This window comes from Platalea leucorodia (genome assembly GCF_965183815.1).
Source record: "Platalea leucorodia genome assembly, chromosome: 9".
NCBI classification, from domain to species: Eukaryota; Metazoa; Chordata; class Aves; order Pelecaniformes; family Threskiornithidae; genus Platalea; species Platalea leucorodia.
The window spans coordinates 39,549,392-39,570,233 of record NC_138831.1 but is presented as its reverse complement, the minus strand read 5'-3'; the positions used below and the strand labels follow the sequence as shown (position 1 = coordinate 39,570,233).

The following is a 20,842-nucleotide window of genomic DNA, read 5'->3' as shown; positions in this document are numbered from 1 at the left end:
AACAAAAAAAAAAGTTGCCTGCTCTGCTTCTCTGCTCTCCAGAGCATGAGCTGACGTGGCGTGAAACATCTTCTGTAGAGTAGCCCAAATGTTCCTCTGTTGTATGGTTGTAGTCATCTCCTAGCGACCGCTGCCCTAGCCAAGGGCGAGGCCAAGCCCTGTTCTCCGTTTCTGTCTGTCTGATGTGGCAGCATGTTTAGCAACAGTCAAGCACGACCTTTCTGAAGGGGCAGGGTGGACTAGACCTGAGAGTAAAAGTTAACGTGGTATGTTCTGCTTCTTTTCCAGATGAAAATGAATGTCTCAGTGCACACATTTGTGGAGGAGCATCTTGCCACAATACTTTGGGAAGCTATAAATGTATGTGCCCTACCGGATTTCAGTATGAACAGTTTAGTGGAGGTTGTCAAGATATCAATGAATGCGGTTCTGCACAAGCCCCATGCAGTTATGGTTGTTCAAATACTGAAGGTGGCTATGTCTGTGGATGTCCACCTGGTTACTTCAGAATAGGACAAGGGTAAGGGATTCTCATTTTAAACTAACAGACATAAAGGGGACATAATCCGCTCCCTTCTTTGTAGTGTGGAGCAGCAGAACCAGGGGGATTGTCACCAATGAGAGAGGGATAGGATTGTGGAGGTGCTACAGAGTTGGATGCACCTGCTGATTTGGAGACAAGGGAGGGGAAAGGTAACCAAGGGAAGGGAGCAACATGGGTTCAAAGCTTAATGAAATTCGGTTAGGGCTATCGGGTTCAGTCATCTCTTTTCAGCTGCTGCTTTCACCTCTCTCCTGCACACTCCAGCAGCTAGCCAAGTTCTCTCAGCTTGCCACTTGGGAGCTCCCACCCCTCACTGTGATTTGTGGTGTATCACTTGTCTCCTTTAAAAACCAAATAAATAACAACACCCCCTGCCCGCTCCAAAGACAAATGATATTATACAAGTGGCTTCACCCACTGACTGGAATAACAATTCTGTATGCTCTTATGTTTTTGTATGTTCCATATTCTCCTGTGTTCCAAGTGAATGCTTTTTTGAATAAATGTCTGCTTTATCAAGAAAAACAATTTTCACTTGCCCCAGTGGGAGTGTTAGGGCTGTGCATCATGTAGGACCAAGCAACACAAATGGAAAGCAGAAAGATTGTGGCTTAAATTTTAGAAGTGACTAAAAGCTTTGGGATACATTATGAAAGACCTCACTTTTCAGAGTTTTTCAGCAGTTTCTGAAAATTGGTCCCTTTTAATGTGTTCCAGGTTGGATGACAGAAATGACTAACAACTTCTCAGAGCTTGAGCCTGTGTTTTTAAAACTGTTAAATGTTGGCAGGTCTCTCTTAGGCAAAGCCTTATGGAGCCAGGTTCTTGAAATCAGAGGTAGCTGCATTGTGATTCAGTCAGAATTTTACCTGTTGACTTCAGCAGAAATTTTTCCTAGGAAATGAGTGCAACATAATTGCCTTATTATTTATATTCACAGTCCCCCAAATTCAGCTTTCGATAAGATCTATGTCTCACTGGAATTAATTTTTAATTTCTTCCTTCCTCAGACACTGTGTTTCTGGAGTGGGGCTAGGCAAAGGTCAAGGACAAGAGCTTTCACTCAGTGGAGAAGTAGATGACAACTCCCTCTCTCCAGAAGCTTGTTATGAATGTAAAATCAATGGCTATCCCAAGAGAGGAAGGAAGCGCAGAAGCACTAATGAAACTGCAAATGAAGCAGAGGTAATTGACTCTTTTGGGGGGAAGGGGTTTGCGGTTGTCTTGTGAAAGCCAGTCTCAGAAGGAGGTGTGCCAAGAGACAATCCCACAGGAAAAATGTACACCCTGAACAAAGTAGACCAAAGAGCTGGTTTTGGAAATCAAGCAGTCTGTGGGGGGGCTTTCTGCAGTTGTTCACTGTCGTTAGGCAAAGCCCCTGCAAACCAAATATCTATGTCACATCAAACACTAAAATAAGTGCCCATCCAGCTGTCTAGAGAGCAGTCCACTCACCAGCAAAGCAGGCTCTTGATGTCAGGGGATGGCAGGTGTGTAAAACATATGTGTGACCTTGTGGCCAGGAAGGCAGGACATGTTGGTCGGGGTGGATGTGGACCCTGCCAAGCAGCACTGCGTTGTTGTGTGTCTGGGGCTGGAGCCCTCTCCAAAGCAAACACAGAGCTCTGGACATGAACACCTCACCTGGAGGGAGTCCAGGGCTGCAGCCCTTCCTCGGGCTTGTCCAGACCCTTGCAGTCAGCCACCCAGGTTGCCATCCTGGGGCCAAGGCTGCCAGTGAGGCTGCGCACAGTGCTTACCACTGGCCCAGGCAGCAGAACAGGAGGCAGAGCTTCATTTGTCATTGCTAGGAAGTCGCTGGGGACACGGGCAGGTTTCCATTTGCCTCCGAGTGGGGTAATTGTCAGTGAAATGCTTATCATCTATGGCGATGCTCTCTTCACTCATCCTTGGGGGAGGTATTTTCCTTTAGTTCTTAGCAAACGTTTCTCAAAAAAGCATTGAAGTAAATCCTTCACCAGACTCCCCCTGCTGGGGTTTGTTCTGAATTGACCACGACAGTGAGACACAATGGGATGGAGGTGGTTGTAATTCTGTTTGTTCTTCAGCTGGGCTTCCAGCACCACACCTGCCAGGATGAGTGCAGAAGTCGTGACAGAAGCATGAGCTTGCGATGTGTAATGTTATTGTAGTCTCGTGTGCACAAAATTCAAACTCCTTGCATTACCTGGGGAGTCCCACATTGGCTTATTTCAACTTCTTGTAATATAAAGTCAGACTTGTCCAGTCTGGTCATCCAATCCAATGTCCAGCACCAGTCACAGGATTTAAACCTTACTGTTTGCATTAATTATATGCAGACTTCAGCAAACTGTAAAGAGCTTGTAGAAGTGTCACCAAGTCCACAGTCATTTGACTTCTCACTTCTTCATCCAGTCTAAGATGACAGTGATGTTACAGGTGAAGGGATCTGCCCTGATCTGGCCAGAGAAGCAGCAGGTCGTGGCAGATCTCTAGACTGTGCAGGCATTTGTCATTCAGCTGAAAGTATGTGTCTGGGTGTGCAAATGTGTGTCTTGCATTCTAAATATAAGAAAGAGACACTGAACACTTGTAAATATTGCCACACCATCACTACCCTGAGCGAAATGTCACCCGTACTCTCTGCTCATGTGTACATGCCAAAAAGCTTGCTTTTCCACGCACAAATACAGGGGATTTGGGAGCCTGTTAGCTGTTTCCGTTAGGTGCTCAGTGTGTGGTGCTCTGCTAACACAGGGAGACCGGAGAGTGCTTTTGCCCAGAACAGTGTGGATGGTTGAGTTTGGGCAGAGTGGGGTCGTAAACTGTTTTTTCAGTGTGTTTCAGCACTGTCTGTGATTAGTGCTAGATTTGTCTCGGAGGTGACGTAGAGCTTCCCTTGCTTTCTAAATTAAAATGTTACAGCTGATGTGCTGTCTGAAATGTTATCATTCTGCCATTGCAGCGTGACTCGTGCACAGGGGACTCGGGGAGCCCGGTTAGGACCACTCGGAGGTGAGGGGCAATGCTGCTTTTCCAGCACCCCGCTGTACCTGCAGGCCACCCTGCCTCCAGGCCTAAACAAAGCAAATCTTGCAAAGCAGAAAACTCCCACCTAAATGTCATGCCTCCCCCACAGACCCCGCTCTCTTCTGCACATCGTTGTTCACATTAGCTTGTGGTTCCCCTGATAGAGAGGAGGAGTATGCCTTTGCTCCTCTCTTTGTAGGAGACTGGTTGCGGACTCCAAGCATGGAGAGGCTTTGTTTGTCAGGCAGTGGGACCCACACGCAGAAACTTTCGGTGCCTGTTATGCACGCAGGGACAGTGACAAAGACCGTACTTTATCCTGACAAGTCCTAGGCCCATAGCAGTGGATTTGACAGATGATATTACAGAGCCTCCTTTAAAAATTATTTAATTAATGATGAATGAGTTGGGTAAGAAATACATACACATAGGCGCATGTGAAACCCTCTCTGACAAAGCCAGCTAACGTCGTTTGTTCTTGTGCAGGATCAGCAGGAGCTGGAGCCACCAATCAGTCTCGCCAGCTGGGATGTTGAGAAAGCAGCAGTCTTCTCCATCAACATCTCGGATCTCAGTAACAAAGATCGCATCCTGGAACTGCTTCCTGCCCTCACAACACTGACAAACCATAATCGATATTTAATTGACTCCGGAAATGAAGACGGTTTCTTTAGAATCAATAAGAAGGACGGGATAAGTTACCTTCATTTCACAAAGAAGAAGCCAGTGCCTGGAAACTATTCATTACAAATCAGTAGTATTCCCCTCTATAAAAAGAAGGAACTTAACCAGCTTGAAGAGAAACATGACAAAGACTACCTCAGTGGTGAGCTGGGAGACAACCTGAAAATGAAAATTCAGATATTGCTTCATTAATTCATCAACCAAAGACCAAATAATTAAACCAAAGATAGATAGGTAGGACTGAATATTCCTCCCAATCAGATTCTCCATATCATAGGTACAATCTTACATGAGTACATTTGTATGAACGAGCACTATTATATTATTACATAAACAAGGTACAGGATGAATACCCTAGCTCAAAACAACCACTTTCTCAGGCTTTTAAGTGTAGCTGAGCTACCTTGATATGTTGAATCTTGAAAACTGGGACTTTTATCATTGGAAGTTGGCCACTGATGCTGAGACACGTCATCATTTCAGCAGAGGTACAAGAATGTGCTTTCAACTGATGGACAGCTCTATTTTTGTAATTCTTAAACTTCGCTTCTCCAACTACAACTTACTAGGTCAGCCATTTATGATATCCATTTGGTGCTAGTAAATTTTCAACCTAGATTTATAAATGCACTGTAATATTTACACAACTTAGAAGCCAAAATTGCCATTATTCAGTCTAAATACTTCAATCAACCAAAGTTAGCTCAGTAGTTTATCTCAGTTATGCCTATAATACATTACATGTAAATTAAGTGTGTGTATACTGTAATCATGCTATTTTTATCAATGAAGCATTTGTAAACTAGATTAATAATACCCTTAATGTGAGGGTTTGTAATGGTGCTTATAAGACCAACTACTTGTTAACTGTATACACAAACCTGATGATAAAGTTTCTGTGACTTGCCAAAATGCACTGAGGTCAGTAGGGACCATTAAACATTCTCAAAAGTCAGATGACAATCAGTGCCATCCTACACCATGACATTATGTAACGTGTCAAGAGTACCCATAGTCATTCATATCAACAAGGGTTCAATGTCATAAATGTCACAATAAAACAGTTTTTTTTTTAGTTTATTCTGTGGCCTTGTGTTCTTGCTAAAAGTGTGATAAACTGCATTCTTGTGTTTCAGGCATTGTCGGTAGGGTTGGTTGTGTATCTGTGTGCACAGGTGATTTCTTCTTGCTGGTGTGCTGCTGCCGTTTGTTCATTCTTCGTGCAAAGGAAGAACGGCAGAAATACAGAAACCTTCACAAATCTAAGCGGCAGTGGACCTCTGTCAGATTATCGTGTGGCTCCAGAAAGCAAGTTAGAATATTTCCAATGACTTGACCTGAATAATCCTGTCAATAAGTGACTTTGATAGCCAAAACATGCAGAAGTGGTTGTTAAATCATTATTAAAGTGATTAAAACACATTTAATTAATTTGAAAAGTCTTGTTTGCTAAAACTGCCTTGACTTAAGACATTCCATTCTTTTACCCCCCACTTCAACAGCTATTGTCAAATAATCCAAGACTGATAATAAAGGGATAATCCAATACCAAAAGCCATCACAAATTGTAGCTGCGTTTTAATACCAAATGAATTATTCGATGATGCGGGTGTTCTTGTATACGCAAGTGCTGTGGTGTATCTTTTAGCAGCTGCAGAACATTGTACCGAGGTGTGATGCTACAAAATCTGGAAGAAAAAATGAAGCAAGTGGTGTCGCTGAAACTGCTGATTGGACAGCACTGTCGTTGATGTATGGGAACATATATGGAGGGAACATATATGAAGCTATAATAGCTTTGGAAGGGAAATGTACTGTAATAGTTCACCCCAAATGGTGTTATTTACTGTAATTAGATTTCAGGTCTCTCTGATTTCTTCTGCATAACAAATATAACTATATAAAAAGGAGCTTGTCCACAGGGTTACTTTGATATTTTTAATAGACCATGTCTGGGTTTTATTTATTAGTGTGCCAAAACGTTGAACAGTATTTTTTCCACATGTTGCGTAACTATGGCAAAATATAATCAGGGCTTTACAGTTGTAAATGGCACTCTTATTTCAGCAGGTTGGGAGTGATTTTTAATGCCAGTGGAAGCGTGCAAGATTGTACGGTTTATAGTTAAGTGTACGGTTTGAGTATTTTCTCTTCAGCCCTGAAATACTGAGAGGAACTGAGAAGAAAGATTTCAGAAAGAGCTGTCAGGACTCTGTCCAGTAGAGTTGGTTCTGCATTTAAGCTGCTGTATAACACCTTCTCATGCCAATGGTTCCTTGATTGTTTTCCAGCTGCCCCAGTGTTTCCTGCACAGTTCTGCAAATCACCTTTGTTACGCTGCAGAAACAAGAAATCTTGACAGCATCTCTTTTAGTGATTTTAAAATGGAAAGCCCAGTCTTGCTGTACTGATCTGCACCTAAAAATCCATTTTCTTGTGCAATTATTCATCTGTCTCTTTGCAGCGGTGCCGTTCAACTGGTATGTCATGTCTGCCTGTCAGTTTTAGTTGCTGTATGTGTACAATTATTTACATTAGTTTGAATTTCTGCAGTTTCCTTAGAGTCTGAGTGAAGCACAAAGGTTGCACAATAACATTGCGTGAGACCTGCAGTTAAAAAGTGGTTTGTAACCTACAGTGTGATTTAAAATAATTTCCTGTATTCGATTTGACGGTGGGATCCCAGAATGACTCTAAGCGCTAGACAGACTGAAGTAAAGGTCTTTCTGAATGTGTATCCTTTTGCGATTAAAGGATATTTTTCAAATTCAAGGAAATGGTGAAATCTTTAATTCTTTGAAATAACAGTGTGGCTTCCGTCCATTGCAAATGTGCATGACTCGGCATAGATGCATGCATGGATAATAAATACAGTTTTTGGTTAACAGAATTTAACAAAGATGGCTTGTTACTGTACATATCGAATCATTCTCTTGTTGTGTGTTGTAACAGTATCTTGTAAACTTGACAGCTGACGTGTATTTTGGCAGAACATGACTGTTTCCACAGTCTCCCTTTTAAGCTGACTTTCAAAGGACCCAAAGTGTTTGCTTTCTTACGGCAGGTCCCGAAGGGTCACGCTCAGGTTTTCTCTAAGATAAATATTCTACGCTGTGATTCAAGTTCAGCTTTGTGCTTTGGAAGAGTTAATCTGGTCGAGTCTTCTCAGCACAGACAGGCCCGAGCTGTTTGGAGAGCGAGACGCCATGGCCGTTGCCTAACAGCTGCCTACGCCCTCTGGGACTGAGTTTGGGCACCGCGGGTCTCCGCGGCAGCCCCACGACAGGTGAGTGCGGCGCAAGGCAGCCTGCATCAAACCCGCTGCTCTAGGCCAAGCTGGGGGTGGTGGCGCTGGCCGTGGAAAAGCCGTCTCACTGATAGCTCCTGCCAAAATGAGCAAGGTTAACAGCTTACGTTGCGCTGCAGCGCTGCTACTTTCTGACTAGGCACCAGATGACGAGACAGCTTCTCTCCTTTCGAGTTCACTGCTGTGACAAGAAAATGCTGTGTTTTGAGTTACAGAGGGGAAGCCAGGGTTCGGCAGCTGATGAGGCCAGGGCTGCCTGCGGCGCTGCAGGAGCTGCATACCACTCTCAGTGCCCCCCGGCTGCCCTGCGCCAGGTGGGATGGGAGCTAATGGGACACACCAGCTTCCCAAAGCTGGGACATCTGGGCCCAGGATCCTGCCTACTTCACCTTCTCCCAGGAGCAAGTCTTTAAGCTGTTCTGCTCTGGTTGGCTTCGTGCTTGCAGGAGTGGCCAGCAGCGAAGGCCAAGATATGATGTACAGCAGGTTGATCCAGTAAATCCAGGTTGGCAGCGTCCTACCAGAGTGTTTGCCCAGAGTAAGCCCTCATGTTATCACAGTCTTGGCAGAATAACGCTCGGCTAAAACCCTTGTGTTCAGAAAATCCCAGAGCTTCTAGTGGTTGCCTGTGGCTTGAGTGTGTTGGATGCCTGCAGAGACGGTGCAGCCCCTGTGCGCGCTCCTGCGGTTCCACCTCTGCGCGGCGGGGCTCTGTGTGCAAACTGCGCATTGGCAGCGCGGGTCTGGGGCGGCACATGAACCTGCAGGATCACGCTGGTTCTGGATGCTGCAAAAACTTAAGACGGGGCCAGCAGACAGCTGTACTTTGTGGCAAAATATGCCATCGTTTACACTAATGAAAATGGAAATGATTGCAGAGGTTGCAGTAGTAGCAAAACAGAAGGAAAAGGGGAGGGGGAAGAACGCTGCAGTCGTTCAGTGGCCCAGAATGTCCCAACACACGTGGCTTCTGCTTCACTCGCAGCCACCGCTGCTTTCAGAGCCAGCAGAGGCACCGCTGGTGCCGGGAAGGTGGAGGTGGTCAGCGGCCGGATTCCCCGGTGCTGCCGCATTCAGTGCGCGATTCGCCAAGGTCCTTGGTGCCCCTGGAGAGACTTGGAGGGCAATGCCTGGTCCCTCTGGAGGGGGCTGTGCGCTTTGATTCGCCTGAAGATGGGATCATCTTCCTATGCAGCAGAAACTTTGAAGGTGCTGATGACTTCAGCTCTGACAAATTCCAACAATCTACTTCTGCTGTCCTTAAAACTTGCCAAGTATTTCACACCCTCGTAACAAATGCTTTTGAGGAATATCGCGCCCAAGCCAACTCCTCAGTTACGAGCTTCCCATTGAGTTCAGCAGAGGAACCTTGAGGCCAGGGAGGTCACCAAAGTGTTTGGTTTTGTATTTCAGGCTCTCCTTTCCATTTCCACCACGCCCCTGCGCGGTGCGGCGATGGTGGGAAGCGGTGGTGGAGGCTGGGGCTGCCCGTCCAGCGGGAGCATGCTGGCAAAGCTGGGCTGCAGCCCTGTGTTGGTGCCGGCCGGTCCAGCGTGTGCCGTTGCTGCTTGTTAGCATACGGCTGAGTCCTCAACCTGCTTAGACACACGCTTATATGTGTGTGTAGAAATGTATGTGGTTTTTTTCTGAAGAGTCTAGACAGATAACTACATCTCAGTGCTTCCAGGCTAAAGTCACACTGTGCTAAACCTTTGCTAAGGACCCAGGAAGGGCTTCTCCTCCTTCCCTCTCTCGGGCTGGACCCTTCCCTCGCATGCGGTGGCAGCGCGGGCCAAGCCCTTGCTCTGGCTCAGCTCTCACGTTGTGGGTTTGTTTGTTTATGAGCTTCTCTATGGCTCCCAGGGCTGTAGGACGTGAGCGCCGCGCAGACACGCATGTTGAGCCTCTCTACACCCTTGTGAGGTCAGGATGTGTTTGTCATCCTTGATTTACAGGGCAGGAACCGAGAACCAGATGTTTTGGTTTGGAAGAGCCCATAGGCAAAGGCCGTTCTGCCAGGAGCAGCCCTGAAGTACTGAGGTGTCCCTGGAGAGGAGGACAAGGGGCCACATGGGCTCATCAGCTGTGACAGCCCCGGCAGGCACGAAGGCGTGGGAACTGCCCGTCTGCACTACAACATGCCCCAGGCGGAGCCCCGCTGCTCTCCACACTCCTCAGAAAGCCGGGGGCACGGCCCTGTGCTCCAGCACGCATCTCCTGGGGTGGCCGTCCCCATAGGTACCGCACAGGGTGCTGCCACTGCAGATGCAGCAGCACCAGTTAAAAAAATAAAATAATAGAGCGACAGTGCCTGGTGGTTTTCTGCTGGAAAAAAGACTTTGGGTAAGTATCCAGGTCAGCAGGCTGTGCAGAGATAATCAAAAGTGACACTGCTGGTGAGCAGGACCTGGGCTCTGCCAGCTTCCCCGGCTCGCCGCTGAGGCTGCTGGAGGAACCAGCCAGGAAAACAGGGCTACCGCTTCGTTTTCTTTGGAGGTTGATTCTTTATTCCTATCATTCCTATGTGAGGTGCTTCAGGGTGATTTTTTTTTTTTTTTTTTTTTTTTTTGTCTGTGACAACCCAGGAGAAATTACTTTTTTAAGCAGCCCGTGTGGGACCCAGTTTGACTGTAGCTGTAGTGCAGTACGTTACTGAGCCGGTACACTCGGACAGGTAGGAAAGCTGTCTGGACTTTTTCACTTTGCAATGTTGTGTGTATGCTCGCAGCTCTGGATAAATGTGTTGTTATTGTAATCATAATAAATACTAGAGCCGTGAGAAATGTCTGTAACCAAACCCAAACCAGGTGAAACTCCCCTGGTTTTGGGTTTCATTACAAACTCAAGGCTCAGGCCAGGTTTGTCGAGGTTCATGAACCTCTCTCTGAAGCTGGGCTCAGTTTCAAGCAATCCTGGGCCAAGTTTCAGGCAAATCTGGGCCAAGTTTTGAGTAAATTTGGAACAAATTTTAGGTGAATAAGAGATGATTTATGATTTTAGGTTTAAACCATGCAAACCATGGACTCTTCGCTTGGTTTCAACCTGTAACCAGGAAATCTTGGCACTTTGGCTGAGTTTCACTTTGATTTTGAATTTTGACCGTAAAAACAAAACAGCCAGAGCAGAGGTGGGTCCCAAGAACAAATCAGGCAGAAGCTGGTTCACAGGGTGGGAGCCCAGAGCCCTGCCCTGCCCCGAGCACAGGCCTGCAGGGCTGCGCCGGCAGCGGGGCGCGCTCCCCCGCCGCAGGTGACGCCGTGCACGTCCCGCCAGCAGTCTGACACGGCTTGCGCTGCCCCAGTAAATCCTCCAAAAAACTAAACCTTCCCCAAACTCTTAATTTGAAGTTGCATGTGCAATTTTCAAGCCTGGAGTGCATTGACTTTAGGTTTGGCTTATGCAACAAAGATCCAGTCCATACTGCCTGTTTGCATTTCGAGGGGTAAATTCAGCTAAGGAATCTACACAGGGGAACAAGGCCCATGGTCCTCATCCGCATATTGTATTTAAACATGGCTCACACCCAAGCAGACGGTGGGGAAATGGACTTTCTACCTGAATTGCTGAGATTCAGGGCATTGTGGTGCCGGTTCTCCAGCCCAGAGGTGCTCAACAGGGTCCTGAGTCTCAGCTTGCCAGTGCTGCCAGCTCTGCCACGGCACAGATACCTCAAAGATAGAAAAGAGCTGAAAACACTTCTCATGCAGATTTCTTTAGATTCATTCAGGCACTTTAAAGGGATCTCCAGACATAAACTTGTCTTTTTAAATAAAAAAAAAATATCATCATTAAACCCCTTGATCATGAGATTCTTTTTGCGCCAAACATAAACTGTAGATGGAAAATATTTGAGCAGGAGCTGGCTTCAACCATCAGGCAAAATATGAACAGCTGAACTGGGAACATAAGTGCTGAGTCCAGAGAAGAAGGTGATAGCACAAGTTGCTGCTGCTTTGAGAAACACGTGATAGGAGGGACGGGCAGGAAGAGAGGAGGAAGGTGCCAGCGCAGAGCAGACGAGGAATATGAAGGGAACCGCGCTGTCAGCCTGTATTCACGTCAGCGCAAAGCTGAAACAACAGGAAACTGGGAGAGAGGAGAAGGAATGAGCGACTCGGCAGCGCTGGCTCTGCAGGGCCGCTGCTCAAAAGGCTTTTTGGCGTGAATCAACAGCCATCTGCCCTGGTGGTAGCCAGCTCCACAAGGCTACCAGCCTTAATGCGAAGCCTTCCCCATCAGCTGACGCTCCAGCCGGCGCTTTAACTAGGAGAGTAAAGCTGCCCACGGGACTTTGGCTGGTAAGAAGTTACCAAATGAACCAAACAGGAAAAATCGCAAGGCCTATCAGGACCAGATCATTACGTGACCTTAGCAAGTATTGAGTGTAGATTACTAAGTCCTTAAAGACAATTTCTCATTTACTGAATTCAAAAAAAGGATAACCAAGCAAGAAAGAATTTAACAGGTTTCCCATTCCACGTGTCTAAATTGTACTTGCCAAACGCATAAATCCCCTTCACTGAAAGCTTTTCACTATCATTTTTTTGCCTCCAGTTTTCAAATCCGCTCCTGTAAAAGATGTCTCAGTACTTTTTCAACATCTCGGTGTCCTTGCAGCGCTGGGGAGAAGTAGCCGCAACAAAGGAGGTAAAGCTCCGAGATCCTCTATCTGTTAGTAGAGCTCTTACATCAAAGCACCACAGAGGCGAGGTGCTGCCGCGTGTTAGACCAGCAACCGTTTCCTCTCTTGGGGTACAAGTGTGGTGTGATACACCCGAGGCCAGAGCCGGAGAAGCCCAAGTGAAGACTCGGGCCATGAGAGCTGCTGTACGGCATGGCAAAGCTTGGGTGAGGGTGGGTGGAGGTCCCGAGGAGACCTGGTTTTATTTTTAAATCGTGTATCATCAAGTCTGCGTTGCATGGATTAAGACTGAAAGCAGCACCCAGCAATGAAAGGAAAGGGAGAAGAAAAGGCTGCAAAATATCCGCTACACGTGTTCTCAGAGCAAAGTCAAGATGCTGTGTACCAGGGAGCAGAACTGTGTTTCGTAAGTTCACTCTCCAACTAAGCCAGCGCTGTGCGAACTTGCCCATTATGCATTTGCCCCGTGATTTGATTACGTCATTTAGGAGACTGAATTTATTAAAGATCATGTTGTCACCCATACATATGCCTACTACGCGCTCCTGTATCCCAAACTATGCTGGGAACAAGAGTGTTTTCTTCTCCACAGTGACAGCACAGATAAAACCATGGGAGGAAATTGTGGGTCCCAGCGTGACCGCCCGGCCCAGGCTGAAGGCCAGCTCTGGCAGGAGCTGCAGAACCCTCCGGTGAAAAAGACCAATTATTTGTGTTGGGCTCGTTTGTGCTAACAAACAGCAAGTCTTGAGCTCCCCACAGACCAGCCTAGAATTCATTTAAAAAATAGAGAATTGGTAAAAGATTTATGCAGCGGGACCTCTCCACCAGCCCCGTAAGCATTAAATACCTCATGTCCTGCATGATGTCTAACCAGGAGCAGTCCTACGAGAGAAGCAGCTGAATATTGTGCTTTGAGCACCAGATGGGAAGGCAGGGCGAAAGAGAAATAAATGCTGGCTTTGAAGTCAGCTGAACCCCCATCCCTGCAAAGTCTGCAAGCAACCAAACTCCATTCCTGCGAGCCTTAGCAGGGCCAATAGCCGCCCCGGCCAGGCGGTAGCACGCTTTTCAAATCTACAACAAAGTCCTGAAATAATAAGTGGTTATTCTGCCATGTCCAAGCTGCTGTGATTTACGCTAAAGCTGCAGCAATCTATGCTAAAGCTGCTGCTCTATAGCACACGCTGGTTCAGCACAGCCGCATCTCGCTGGTACTTGTCTGCTGCTTCTGCAGAAGGAGCAATGCACCACGAGGCTCCAGAGACGGCGCTCACACGCAGAGAGATCAGCTACGGGCCTGCAGCCAGGCACTACGTTAATGCAGAAATGGCATTTTCAAGGCAATGGCAGGGTAAAGGCAAGTGAAGTACCTCCGTTTGCCAGAAAGAAAATGCATATTAATGCACAGAATCATGATCTATGTGGGCGTGGATCCTGATACGAGTTGTTGCCCCTTTTTCTTTCCTTGGAAATGAGAAGAAAAGTGAAAGCCAACAGTTATTTTGTGTCCTACTAGTCTAGCTTTGTCCAGCTCTGCCCTTCTGGGGTAGATACCTTTAGCGGTAAGGAGGTTTGGTGGAGGGTCACTCTGTGTATGCTTGTCTGCTCCAAAAATATGTCAGCAAACTGATCTCTCGTGACCCAGGGTCCTGCTCAGAATAGTCGGATTATATTTATAAAGCGAAATAAGAAAGATGATGGTTGATCAGAGTAATATAAACTATGGCATGGAAAATGAATTTTGAAAGAAATGCACAGATAAATCATTTATCCTCACCAATACCCTCTCTATGTTTCTTATCCCAGTAATTGAGACCATGTGTTGTGCTGCAAACAATAACTATGGGAAATTACTCATGATTCTTCCTTCATAAACTTGGGAAATGAAAGTGATGGGAAGTATGATCATCTTCATTTTTTTTTTTTTATGTTAACAGCTCTAAATTATTAGGGTGGGAAGAAAATGTCAATAGAACATAAAAGTGCTTTGTATAGTGTTCACATTTGCTCATACTTTCAAATCCACTGTGGCTTATTAGTTCATGGGAAAAATGACAAAAAGGAATAAAACCCAGAAAATGAATCCAGTATCAACATCTTGCCTCTATAGTAACTTGTAGAGACATTGTAACTTGTGGGTAAAAAGTGACAATATTAGGAAATGTTTATTGGGCAACTGTGGTGATTAACCCCCTCCTTCCCCCAGTACCTCCAGCTTCCCGTCAGCCTGACACATTCCTACAGATTAAAGAGTGCCCGTTGCTCTGTGCTGCTCCTTCTATTAGAAGCCTGGAGCTAGCGAGGCCCTTAACCTCTGTTTCAAGAGTTTATTGCTCAGCTGTAAAAATTCTCCCAGGGCTGAAACTTGACAGAAAAATGTCTCTGCCTGGGAGGAGTTTCTGTTCGGAGTTTGGTTTGAATTAGTTCAGCCCTTTTCCACTTTCAGTAGGACAATGGAGCAGGATTCCCCCTCTCTCCTTTTTGTCTTTTTAAATAAAGCGAACACCCCGTCAGGGCAGTACCCGTAGCAGGCAACACTCAGACCACAGCCCTCTCTGCAGCTGTAGCACAGGGTCAGTGCTGGCCGCTGCAGCAGTTTCCCTGCCCTGTAACAGGCCAGACTTCATCCCCTTGCTTGCACAGACGCTGGCTCAGACAGCGGTTTGTGCAGAGGCTGCTGAGGGCCGGCTTGGCCATGCTGCAAGCCGGGGAAGTCCGCCCTTGCTGCTGTTGCTCAAGGGACTGGCTCGTTGCACTGCAGAACCACCTGGGCCGCACCTCCATGGGGCTTCTGGCTTTTCCCAGACGTTATGCCAGCACAAGCCTCTCCTCCCATGGTGGAGGCACAAGTCGGCCCCGCTCGGCCCCAGGCCTGCAGTGGAGTACCGGGTGGTAGGTTTCCCGGATAAAGGGCTTGGCCCAGGGAAGCGGCTCTCTGCAGACCTCGGCCTGAGCCAGGGGATTCATTTCTAGAAGCAAGAGTGCTAGATCTATTACACTTCTGCATGGGCTGCCTGCGGGGCTGGTAAATCTATTATAACAGCCAACGCTTTATGAATGAAGTCCGGCCCCACCAAAGTCAACGGCAAATCTCCCATTGATTTCACTGGAACGAGATTTTTACCCCAAATCCTCACAGTGCCCCTGGGATCTCCCCCATGCTCGGCACAGCCATCCACAGCTCCAGCAGGGGAAAGGAAAGCAGAGAGCAGAGAAGGGCCCCGGTGCTCCCTCAGCTGAGCCTGGGCCCTGCTCAGACAGATGTGCTGAGAATACCACTTTGGCAATACCGACAGGCCTGGGTGTGAGATAGGTGTTGTGCAGCTGAAGTGGCTGACGAAGATACTTTGGCACAGAAGCAGAACTTTATAGGCCAGTGGAGTTTTGCCCTGAGCTCTTTGAGGGCCAGAGCATAAGTAACAAACAAATAAAAATTTCTATGGATGAAGAGGTGTCCCACCCATCCAGGAGAACCTTGACCCTGCGCCAGTAACCCAGCCCCCAGTCACTTCTCTGTGTGCATTTAATTGACTGAAGAGCTACTTGATATCATCCAGAACCGCTTATAAAATTAAATGTTATTAAACATAAGGGCAGACTCATAACACTTGCCAACACTTATTTCAATAATGATGCTATGCTTGCCACTCCACAGATCTGACCTGTCACTTGAGAACTCAAATGACCCATAACTTCACGTGTTTTATCCACCTATAAATTCAGGCAGGTTCATTAGCTGGACCTGGCGCGTTATGTCATATTCTGTCCAACTCTTTTACAACCATTTAATTGTTTCCTGCTCTTACACTTTCCCATCACCCCAGCACATATGACGCCTGGTGACAATATTTTCCCATTTACCTGAGTAAACGAACAAGTAAGATCAGCATCTTATTCCAGAAAACAGAGCTAAGGAAGTTAATTGCTGTTACTTAACAGCTATTTCACTGTTTCCTTCTTGGTTTGCCAGCTCTCCCACACGTACCATTTGCTAAGCTGACCAAAAGGTTTTCTCCATTTTTGGATTCAAGCAACTTTTTTCTTTGACAGCTACTTTAGAGTCGCCCTCCCACTGATCACAGGTGAGGTCATCTCTAAACCACGCTGTGGGATTTCTGATGTATAGAGCTCTTTCAACACTGATATCGGGGGTGGGAGTTCAAATCTGAAATAAGAGCAGCCTGGCACCCTAAAGGCATGGTTTGTACATGAATTTTTTTTTGATGTCTAGGAAGAGCCAAGGTTCAGTCAGGTTCAGTCCCCACGCAGCCAGAACATCGGTAGCGGCTCCTTCCCATTTGCTGCAGTCTAATACAGGTGAAGCTCACACTACATCCTTCCATTTGGGTGGCAACTAATCCAACCTCTCCTTCACTGCCTGCTTTCCTGAACGGCATATATGAGCTCAGCAGCTGTTAGACATTTACCACTTGGTTCAGTTTGGCTGAAGCTGACCAGTGGCTTTGCACTTTTACTAGAAGATATTTAGGCACACATACAGGGAAAGCAACTGTGAGTATTAAAGTTAGCTCATGACTTATAGTCACTGTGAAAAAGTTCAGCTGTACTGCACTTGACACAATTTCAGTCAATGGTGTGTACAAGGGGTTCCTTTCTACTCCTCTGTCTCCTTATAGAAACTAATTAGGAAAGTGTTTCTTTCTTACTTTTTTTTTTAAACCTAAAGTGCTGTGAATGTCTCTTTAAAAAGAAAATAAAACGAGTCCTTCAATCACCTTGTGCTGTGATACCACAGAGATTTTTACTTAGAGCCAAACGCATATCAGGTTGGATTCTGAAAATCCATCTGTTATTTTTGTTTCCCCTTTTGCTCCTTTGAATGCACAGAGTTTCTTTCTGCTTTTTACCGTCATTTCACAGATTGCTTCCTGACATTACATGGCATCAGAATTGTTGCTCTAGGGAACAAAATGGTGCCCAAAAATTATGTCACCTAGCCTAGCATGTGAACTCCTTCATCCTTTTCCATAGTACCCAGTCCCTTCAGGTCAGAAGAAGCAGGTGGCATAAAGCCAAATTTCTTTTCAGGAAGGACAGAAATACAAACTAATCTATTAACTCTCAGTACTGCACGGTCCTGTACAAACACCAAAGAGCAGGCACTTGCTGCTTCTCCTTTGCAGAGCTGGCAGGAAGAGACCCTGTGCCTGCAGTCTGCTCTGGCACCTGATTTGACTTTTTAGTCTCACCTGATCTTCAGGATATTAAGACAGAAAACAGTTAACATCTATGGATGTCACGTACATGGGTGGGAAAGGGTGAGCTGTGCTTATGGCACTTGAAGATTGAGGAGCTCAAATAACTAAGGGGTTTATTTTGGGCAGCTGTATGAAATAGACCTTGCTGGTAGCTCTGAAGTCTAGAGGTAATCGCAAAGTGGGAGAGAGTGAGGGGTTAAATAGAAAGAAACATATTCTATGAAGTCCATAGGAAGTACATGCAACCCTTGTGGTCCTATCATCTCTGCCTGATTTGGGAAGCTGAATGTGCTTATTTACTCATCTCAAGCAATAAAATTCCTTTTCTCCCACTGAGTGGAAGCCCAGTGGTGTTAAAAAAGTACTTCTTCCAAAATTAATTCATTTTTTTACAGATGCCAGTAAGACGAGTTGTAGTTGTAAATTGAATAAAGTCATTCTAGCTGGAAGTATGGTAACCATTTTCAGATGAATAAGATAAAAGAACGTAGTGAATACAACAGCTAGCTAGAGATATAACAGTGCTAGAACTCAATTCTTCACTGATTACTATGCAAATCAAATACTAAGAAAGATTGCTGGTATTGCAATATCCAGAGGAGGATGATCTCCTGTAAAATAACTTCCTAGCTTACATTTTATGGTTTAACATTTAGAAACCTCTTTCAGAAAGCCGATTGTTACAGAGAGGATGAGCAGCCCTAGCAGAGGGTGGGCAGACTTTCAGTGACCTCGCCCTGCAAGTTTCCAATCAATGAATTCAGACTGTCTTTTATTTTGCAGTCATTTGTCTGGTATATTCAGCGTGATACCTAAGCATGTTTTATAAAATTTTGTAGTGCAAATCTTTCCTGCTCGGTAGAAAAAAATCTTTATATAACCTTGGCAAATTGCATAGGCAAGAAATGGCTGTTAACAGCTGCAAATGTTTATGTGGCTCTCCTGTGCTGGAGAGGTAGTTAGCAGGAGACTGCCTGGTGTAAACATCTGCAGCCAATAATTACAGCCTGTTCTCATTCCCCTACTTTCTGAGGATTTGTAGTATTGTTGAGCTGGTTGGGTGAAGAGAACAGGATCAGTATGCGCAGGATTTTGAGCTACTGAAGAAGTTGTAAGTAGGTCCTGTTTTCTTCTGGTCTAAGCTGTTGTTACAGATGGAGCAAAGTCTCTCTTTGCAGGTTATGAACCAGTTTGGTTGCTAAAAGACTATGACAAATAAGCAACGAGTGATGTGAAGCCTAAGTTCAAGAGGCAATTCAGAAGACCCTTCTAGCTTAGAAAAAGGCTAATCTGGTTTTCTAAGACTGAAACTATTTCTCAGGTAAAGTTTCATTTTATCAGTGAGGTATGTGGGGGGAAAGGAATTGCTCTGCATCACTGCTGCTGTTTGGTTTATGGGCTGAAAACACCCAGTGAGAGGGAGTGATACCCAACCTGAGAATGATATTCCTCGGTCACCCTGAGGCAAGCAACGCTCTGCAGCGCCGAGTCCCAGCTGCTCTCCTGTCCTTGGCCTGTTCCCCACAGCTAGGGAAGCCCCAGGGGTAGGAACTTCACTGACGGAGTTCAGAGGGCCCTAATGTCTAGGTACATCACTGCAAGCTAAAGGTTGCAGATTCCCTTTTCTTTCTGTACTGCACATGGCTGCCATATGGGGATTTAGTACTTATTTGCGTGTTGATAATTAAAGTATTTGTGATACTAAAGGACAAATCACCCTCCCCTGGAAATTAAACACTCATGCTGCAACCTCCTGATCCTCAGTGAGTATTACATTAGTCAATTTGTGGCTAGCCCAGTAACTCGATAGCAGCAAATTATGTAGTTATGTGGGAAGTCTGGTTTTTGGAACAGGCCGATGTTCCCAAGCTCAGGCCCAGCACTGCTAGGGTGTGTCATCTGTGTGAGGCACTTAGCGGAAAGAAAAAGCTGCAATGCCACAGGCTCTAGTGCTTTCTGGAGGACAAAATATAGCAGCAATATTACATTAAGGTAAGAATGGGAACAGACAGAACTATTTCTCCACCAAGAACTTTTCTCTGTAGCAAGACTGATTGGTTAAACAGGCTTTCAGTTGACGCTATGTTCGATTACCTGTTTTACGAATTACTATTTTAAATTTAGACATGATAAGTCTGAAAGTGGATATGTGCCAACCAAATGTCCTCTCTGTACCTTCAACTCCATGCTTAAAAGTTTTACAGGACTCAGTATAGGTCACTGGAAAAGATCATGTCATTGTTGTGGGATAATGAGCGAAAGAAGCTGATCCTGACTTGAGGCAGAATCAAGTCTTAGGCCTGGTGTCCACTTACACTTGTACTGGATTTAGTCTACCACTGGATTAAGGGTAACTACCAGAATTTTAGCCCAACATCCCCATGTCAGTCCAGACTGAAGGAAGGAGAGGGATGACGTCTGGGGGCCTAAGACTCAAAATATTTCTCTCTATTCGTTCACTCTAAAAATAGTTTTGTTGTTATATTCCAGTGGCATTCATGCCACTGATTTCAGCAGTCAGTCTCCCACTGTATTTTATAAAATCACAACTACCTTCAGTACTTACACAACAGCCTGGTGCTTCTTCATGCTTTCTAATGCATTCCAACTTCAAATTTACTCTGGAAATTAGAGAGAAAACTGGACTGTGATAGAGCCAAGTAATCTGCTGAAGTCATAAGAAACATTCAAAAAGTTACCAACATGGCTTCTAAAAATAGCAACTTGTTGCGAAGTGCCAGATTCTGCTCTGCCTCGCATACCTGTGCAATTTGACTCATTAAGCACCAGGGATGCTGGCCTGTGTGGGCCCCTTACGGTTAGCTTTCAGCTCCACAGAGGGTTTCTCCACAGGGCCGTTCTGCAGCAGACGGAAAGGTCTGGAATCTAAGATAACTTCCTAAGCTACGTGGTGAGGTGCGCTTGTGCGCGTGTGTGGGGTCCCCCTGAATTCCAAGAGATATAATGGTGTTGGGTTTTTTTTTATTTTACACAATAGCAAAAGAGATGGCTTTAATTTTATGCTTATTGATGTAAGTAAACACATACACTTAGTAAGAAGTGTTTGAATTATCGTATGGCTGTGTCCAAGGCTATCATGTCAAACGTGTCTTTCAGAGCCAAGATTCTTGTCCAAGAACCCACCCAAAACTTTACTGTATGAGGTATGAAGCAATAATGGGACCCACTGATTCATCATTTCATGAAACCAGGAGTGCCCAGTATTGCCCAACAGAAGGTTACGTAGGGCCCTAATGAAGTGTTTCTCTTGCATAAAAGGGAACAGATGTAGCCAACCTCATGAGAAACAGAGCTGTGACCTGCTGTGAGTTCCCATCGGGCAAAGTTTCTTTCAGATGTGAGAAGTTGCTCCAGCTGAGTTAGAATATTCCTCTGGTACCACCATGCCTACACAGGCTCAATTTCTAGAT

The 20,842-nt window shown here is 45.7% G+C and overlaps 1 protein-coding gene across 2 annotated transcripts in view; it reads left to right on the top strand.

The window, feature by feature from the left end:
- FBN1 (fibrillin 1) overlaps positions 1-5,320 on the top strand; it is a gene marked incomplete at its 5' end in the record, with an annotated part of 157,900 nt that extends 152,580 nt beyond the window's left edge. The window contains 3 exons of one of the 2 annotated variants that reach the window (XM_082322558.1): positions 289-520; positions 1,555-1,729; positions 4,049-5,320. In XM_082322558.1, the coding sequence (XP_082178684.1) occupies positions 289-520; positions 1,555-1,729; positions 4,049-4,432 (791 nt within the window). In that variant the 3' untranslated portion in view covers positions 4,433-5,320. Of the gene's footprint in view, positions 1-288; positions 521-1,554; positions 1,730-4,042 lie in introns of both variants that reach the window. The other variant, XM_082322557.1, reaches the window with a different exon arrangement.
- Between the last annotated feature and the right edge of the window lie 15,522 nt (positions 5,321-20,842).